The sequence below is a fragment of the Cnephaeus nilssonii genome (assembly GCF_951640355.1).
Source record: "Cnephaeus nilssonii genome assembly, chromosome: 14".
Classification (NCBI taxonomy): domain Eukaryota; kingdom Metazoa; phylum Chordata; class Mammalia; order Chiroptera; family Vespertilionidae; genus Cnephaeus; species Cnephaeus nilssonii.
Genome location: NC_137085.1, coordinates 72,220,108 through 72,226,828, shown reverse-complemented (window position 1 = coordinate 72,226,828; position 6,721 = coordinate 72,220,108). Strand labels below are relative to the sequence as shown.

The 6,721-nt window shown below is 43.1% G+C and overlaps 1 protein-coding gene across 4 annotated transcripts in view; it reads right to left on the bottom strand.

Annotated features, from left to right (window-relative positions):
• Nucleotides 1–1,438: 1,438 nt before the first annotated feature.
• The window catches only part of PTPDC1 (protein tyrosine phosphatase domain containing 1), an 81,545-nt gene continuing 76,262 nt past the window's right edge, over nucleotides 1,439–6,721 (bottom strand). For 3 of the 4 annotated variants that reach the window (XM_079790697.1, XM_079790699.1, XM_079790698.1), the window contains exons 9-10: nucleotides 5,979–6,089; nucleotides 1,439–3,281 (exon numbers count right to left, since the gene is read on the bottom strand). In XM_079790697.1, the coding sequence (XP_079646823.1) occupies nucleotides 3,165–3,281; nucleotides 5,979–6,089 (228 nt within the window). In that variant the 3' untranslated portion in view covers nucleotides 1,439–3,164. Of the gene's footprint in view, nucleotides 3,282–5,978; nucleotides 6,090–6,721 lie in introns of those variants that run through there. The other variant, XR_013814528.1, reaches the window with a different exon arrangement.

Here is a 6,721-nt window from a genome sequence, read left to right as displayed (position 1 = left end):
AATCAGTTTTATTGTCAGTGCTGGGCTAATCAAAGATCACCTCATGCCTAAAAGCATGGCTAAAAAATAATGCACCATTGCATAATAGGATTTGTGGAACTTTTGTCATGCCATTTTTATCCATACACAATATTCAATCATCTCACATTGAAAAGAACAACTTAAAATAAGGTGCTAATCCTGGGCCACATTTACACAAACAAAAAGCATCAAAGGGAATGCTGTTCTTGATTTATTTGCACTGAAAATACATCAATGCTTATTAATTTGGAACAAAGATCCTATGAATAAACAGTCACTTTTAAACAAGCCCCCGAATTATTTGTAGCCCTTCAAATATCAAGAACTTGAGGCATGCACTCTGTCTATAAGACACTGTTTCTGGAACATTTTTCAGACATCTAGAGAACAGTCTGAAATAGCAGCAGGCACAGAAGCATTCTCCACTTAAGAGAAAATAGGAACTTTCTCTCTATTAACTCTGACATATTGCTATTTTCATGGAACCTAGAGTGATGAAAGCACATACTCTTTCTCAGATAATACCGAGAGGCTGGTTAAAGATATGACTAAGCTGATCAGCACAGTACTTTTGAGTTACGCAAATACACAAAGCAATCTCTGAAGCAGCATTACTTTATCTCAAAGAGCATCAGCCAATGCTATAATGTAGCAAAACCCAGAAGTGGCAGAAATCATTCACTTCCTAAGTGTGCTGTGCTAGAGATCCTATGAGAGTAGCACAGCCAGTTCAGCCTTTTCCAGAGGACCAAAAATGTGGGGTATTTTCACTGCACTTATGGACAAGATGAGGCTCTATCATGCCGTCATGGAGTTGAATGCTAAGAGGGCCTCAGGGTGCCTGATGGGGCCCTCCATGCTGGGCAGTTCTACCTGGTTCGAAGTTCCATAGGCAAGTGGTTTCAGGAGGAGGAGAGCATGGTTCAAAGGCACTCAGACTGGGTGGGATTTTTTCCTTGGGCAAGTATGAATAACACTTCTCTCTAGGTCTGGTAAGAGAAATAAGCCAGACAATGCATGTGCTCCCTGGGGTAGGAACTTCTGAATGCCGGCTCTTGGCCCTTCCCACTTCTGCTGAGCTGAATTTTGCAACCCCGTAACTTCTTCCTAGAGGTAGATTTCTATTCTCTGGGCAACAAAGAATTCCTCGTCCATTCAAATACAGGAAGTCAGGAATCTTGTCAGCCTTATTTTCCTTGCCCATTCCTCTTAGAATTCTCCAATCTGGGTCCCCCGACACCCTTGGTCATTCTGAACCAACAGATTCGGAACTGAGGAGAGCTTGGCTAGCTGCCTGTTCAGCCTACAACTCAGTCTGCCCATCAGGATCGTCTAACCACCAACTGCATCAGGATGTGCATGACTCTCAAGCTAAAGAAGTACAAGATGAGGGTTTGGGTTGTTATTTTCACTTTTATTCAAATAAATCCAATAACTGTACGCAGCCTAATGAATTCTCCCACCAGCTCTCCTTTGCGGGTGGGTGTACTTAGATTTTAGAGGTGCCCTGGGGGTCACACTATCAGATAAGCCGCGGTGCCACTTGCCCACAAGAGACTGAATGAGAAGAGAACAGACATCTTTTTGGGTACAAAACATTTTAATAACGTATCTTTGGATAAAATGCAATTGTCTTCTCCCCTAATTTCCTAGATCAGGCACTTGAAAATGAGAAATATCAGGAATGGACAACCCGGTTTATTAAAATTCACTGGATTTGCTTTCCTAAGAAAATGCAAACAGTGTGGGAGAAAATGGCATTTAGTGTTTGCCAGCAGAGTTAGTAAGACTGATAATGACTAAAATATCTTCAATGTGCTAGAGCTTGATTCACAGATGCAGAAGTTAGAGAAATTTCATTTGTTGTAAATTAGCTTTTCCTGATATTCTGTCTTTATGATTAAGTAGTTTCTTTAGTTTGAAAATGGTTTGATTAATATCACCTTTATTGGGGAAAACTTCGATAGTCTCTGGCCTGGCCTAGGTACCCCACCTGTTCATTTGAATATTAGTTATGGCTTCAATAGCTGACTGATAGTTTGGTTCTACAATGAACCAGTTTAGGTTCTTATCTAAAGCCAGTAGGGCGAATATAACCTAAGTGGGTCAAATTCAACTTAAAAATCTTACTTGTTCTAGTCAAAAGGCAGTCAAAGGCAACTTGGTCTATAGAATGGCAGACTGGGAGGTATGGGCCAGATCTCACGCTATCACACCATCAGCATGAACAGACATGGCACTGGGGAGGGCTACAGTGCCTGGAGACAGCAGGGCTGCAGAGCCCGCCCCATGAGGCCGGCCTTTCTGTGGAGTCCTGCTTCAGAGCAGCTTCCCACAGTGCCCACCACCGATCCCAATTCCTCTGTAAAGATGCTATTTGACTCAGCAGCAGCCCAGGGGAGTGGGAATAAGGCGTGATGTGTAGAACCACTCCTGTCTCCTGTGACAGCAAAGGTTGGCAATATCATCTAGAAGCCTGAGCAAGTCTACTTTCTACAAGTAAAAAAACCCCAACCATCTCACAGTCATTCCTTTAACAGTAAAACTAAACTACTCTGAAAAAGAATACACTTTGAAATCCTTTGCCACATCTAAAAAAAAAAAAAAAAAGATTTCAACAATTGAAAAAAATCCTTTAAAAACATTGTATCAACAACCTTCTTATTAAGAAATAAGAAACACTTGGTTTAAGACACTTGGTGACTTCCTTACATCATGCATCAGGGATGGATACACACTGACATTTTACTACTGACATCTACTTGGTAAAAACGGTAGAAAGAGTTCTGTCAACAAGGTAATTGTTCTGGAAAGAAGAGTTACAACTTTTTCCAAAATGTCAAAAAGAATAAGGATGTAAACATACATTACTTGAAATAGTAATACAACAATATTAATTCAGTTAAATAAATAAAGTGGCAACAACTTTATGGCAATTTTTCAACACAAAAATGTAGCTCAACAATATCTTAAAATATATAATGGCTCCAAACAGAAGCAGTCATTCTTAGCACAAACCAAGAGCATGAAGCAAAGTGCGGGAGACGAAGCAGCTCCACACCTGACCTTGTTCATCTATGAACAGAAATGCCGACTAGGTCTTCTGGTCTGAAATAGTCGCCATGAAGGGAAAGTCAGCTGCACTAAACACCAGGCTTAGGGCTGTCTTTTGTCATTTTTCTTTTTTCTTCAAGTGTGTGCTTAAATATTTTCTTTAGGGTGTTGTAAACTATTGGTCCATTTTCAGAATCAAAATTAACCTGGTGACAAAGAAAATTTATATTCAGGACACTGTAACAAGAATTTTAACCAGTCTATTTTTTGGAGAAAAGAAATGGGATGGGAAAAAAAATAACACTTATTAGCAAAATCAAAAATTTTAAAATTAATTTTTTAAAATCCTCACCCGAAGATATTTTTCCACTGATTTTTAGAGAGAGTGGAAGAGAGAGGGAAAGACAGAGAGAAATATCAATGTGAGAGAAACACATCAATTAGTTGCCTCCTGTATGTGCCCCGACCAGGGCCTGGGCCAGGGAGGAGCCTGCAACCCAGGCATGTGGCTTTGACTGGAATTGAACCCGGGACCTTTCAGTATGCAGGCCACACACTATCCACCAAGCCAAACTGGTTAGGGAAAAATTATACATAAATTTAAAAGCATACACAATGTGCCAGGCCAGCGTGGCTCAGTGGTTGAACAGCGACCTATGAACCAGGAGGTCACAGTTCAATTCCCAGTCAGGGCACATGACTAAGTTGTGGTCTCAATCCCCAGTGTGGGGCGTGCAGGTGGTAGCTGATCAATGATCTCTCTCATCATTGATGTTTCTCTCTCTCTCTCCCTCTCCCTTCCCCTCTGAAATCAATAAAAAATATTTTTAAAAAGTACACACATTTCACACATTAATTTTAATTACATATTAGAATTGCCAATTACATCAATGACAAATTGATCAATGAAAACCCAAAGACTTAAATCTAGTGCCTGTATATGTAGTCTACTCATACACTGAGTATGCAGTGCGTTTTGGAACCAGAACCTGATCAATGACATATATAAGGGCAAGGTCTCCTCATGAAAACAGCGTGCACTAGCTACCAGTGTTGCACAGGGTGACCTGAACAGGAGCCTGGCCTTCCACCGGCCAGCCATGCAGCCTCGGGTCATCCCTGACCTCTCTGGAAGAGGGAGGCCGCCATGCCCATCTCCTTAGGGTTTCCGTGAATACTAAATATGAGAGCCTGACATGGGTGTGACACACATAAAAACCTATGTAGCGGTTTCCTTGGTGGGAAGGTACCATGTACACATATGCAAACTGTCTGCCCAAGTTCCCTGTACTGCAGGGTTAGGAGTGATGCAGGATGGAGAACAAGAGCAATGACCATGCTTCCACGCCACCCCCAAAGAAACATGTGACTCCTGTGACAGGATCAGATCCCTTGGCCAGGGACCCCCTCCTCCTGCACCTGGAGGGAGGGAGGGCTATCCCCTTGTGGAGGGCTGGGAAGCGTCTGGGATTTCACTCTGCTCATATGCTAATATCTGCTGGCTTGGGGACACTGGAAGGAGACACTAGACTGCTGGGCCAGAGACTAACAACCTTGTAACTTGAACAACATAATCACATGTGGGTTCCTTTGCCCTCCAGGTCACATGGGGGCGATGTGGAGGGCACAGGTGGATGCTGCACAAGCAGGGCATTTGCACCATAGTCGAGGATCCCAACGCGGGGCTGCAGCAAGCCCGCTGAGCTGTGCGTGAAGGGAGACGTGGCCTTTTCTACATGGGAAGCCCAGGACAAGAGCTGCCACAGACTGCTCCTGTGATTGTGCATGGGGGGAGAGACCCAAGGACTCTCCTAACATTTTTATAGACAGATTTGGAACAACTGGTGTAGTTAACTCTTCACTAGTATCCCCCTAAAAGGCCAAAAGAAGTTGTAAAGAATTTTGGAGAGACCAATATTAAGTATTATTTTCAGTTAAGTCAGACACTTATTTTTATCTTAACCATTCATTATATTGTCTACCATATTTGCAGAAACTTACTAACATTAATAAGTCTGCACTGTTTACTTTGGTAAGCACCAAACACAACCTTCCCCACACAGCAAGTAGCTTCTTGGTCTATGAAGGCCTATGAAGATGTAATAAAACACAGACGTAAAGGATCATGTGATTGGGGTTTGCGCTGCTGACTCTGGGAACCTCGTGCCATAAAGCTCCAGATGGGGAACAAGAAAGCCTGCTGGAATAACATCACTTTGGAAAGAGCAGAGGCGGCGGAGACTGGTGAATGGTACAGATAATGACCGATATCATCATTAGTGTTTACCACAGACACCATCATTGGAAAGCTGGGTTCTTTGTTTAATGGCATTTTCGTATCATAAGTGAGAAGTACCACAAAATTAGCTGAATGGGTAAGGGAAACTTTTTCACTTGGCCGGCACCTGACTCTTCTTCAGCCAGGAAAGACTGCTATAAGCCAGAAGGATGTGCAGAGAAAGGAAACGTTTTTTACTCTCTGTTAGGATTTGCCAACTAGGACATACCACCGAATCGTCAATGCTGGACACTGAATTCTCACTAGATGATTTCTTGTTTAGACCCAAGGTAGAACTGGCTCAACAACAAGATTCTCTGACTCCTACTAGCACATCATTTAAAATACTTTCTCAATACCCAACTGTTTCTCTTTATAAAGGCTCTTTGTTTCAATGTTCTCCTACAAAGAAAAACCCCCACAGGTCAGCTTTTTCTAATATCACTGTTAGAAAATGGGTAATTTTAGCCAAAAGTCTGCAATTACTTTCAAGAAATGTCAAACACATTTCCCTGAAGAGGAGACATAGCTAACATTTTTATTTAGAGGAGGCAGCTGACCTCTGGATTCTAACTTGCAAAGATAATGCTGCTGTGGTCTGAAGGAGAGGGAGAGCGCCACCCACCTTGGTGAAAGCTTGGATGGCATGGGCCAGGACAGCTTCCTCCACATCCACGGGAACTGGCTGCAGGCTCACTAGGCAGTGCAACACGCAAAGGATAGTCTGGTGCTGGCCCTGTTTTTTGCAGAAATTGAAATCAAACTTTTTTTTTTTTTGAAAAATGCCTCAAGAAATAAACTCAAAGCAAGTGGAGAGCCAGGAACTGGCATGTGACCAAGTGCTTTTAACCTCCACCACCACACCCTCTACCAAACGCTCTACCAGTGTTTACTGTTATGTGTCTGAATGCTTTCAGAGCTGCTTCGTTATTACATGAAGCACAATTTCAAATGCAATGTTTTCCTTGAAGTGAACTGAAGGGATGATCCACTCTGTTTCTGGACACAATGGTGTCAGTTGGGCTGTGTACGCTGACATGTCACGATGTCACAGCAACCAGGGACCTGCTCACCCTGCTGCCGGCAGACACTACGAAGGACGGAGGGGTGTCAGGAGAGACGGACAGCCCTCGGGAAGCATGGGAACTTGAGGAGAAGGTAGGTCTCTGACAAAGCGTCCAGACTTGATTCCTGGGGCTGTGTACTTAGAGAAACAAAGAAGCCCCACCCTGCACAGTGAGATTCAGTGCACATGGCCCTCAGAGCCACTGACTGCACCTGGACATCTGCTCAAACACAGAAACACCCCCAGCTCACACGATCACAACAGTGACGCTGACAGAAGTAAGCCCCTGAAATGATGCCAAC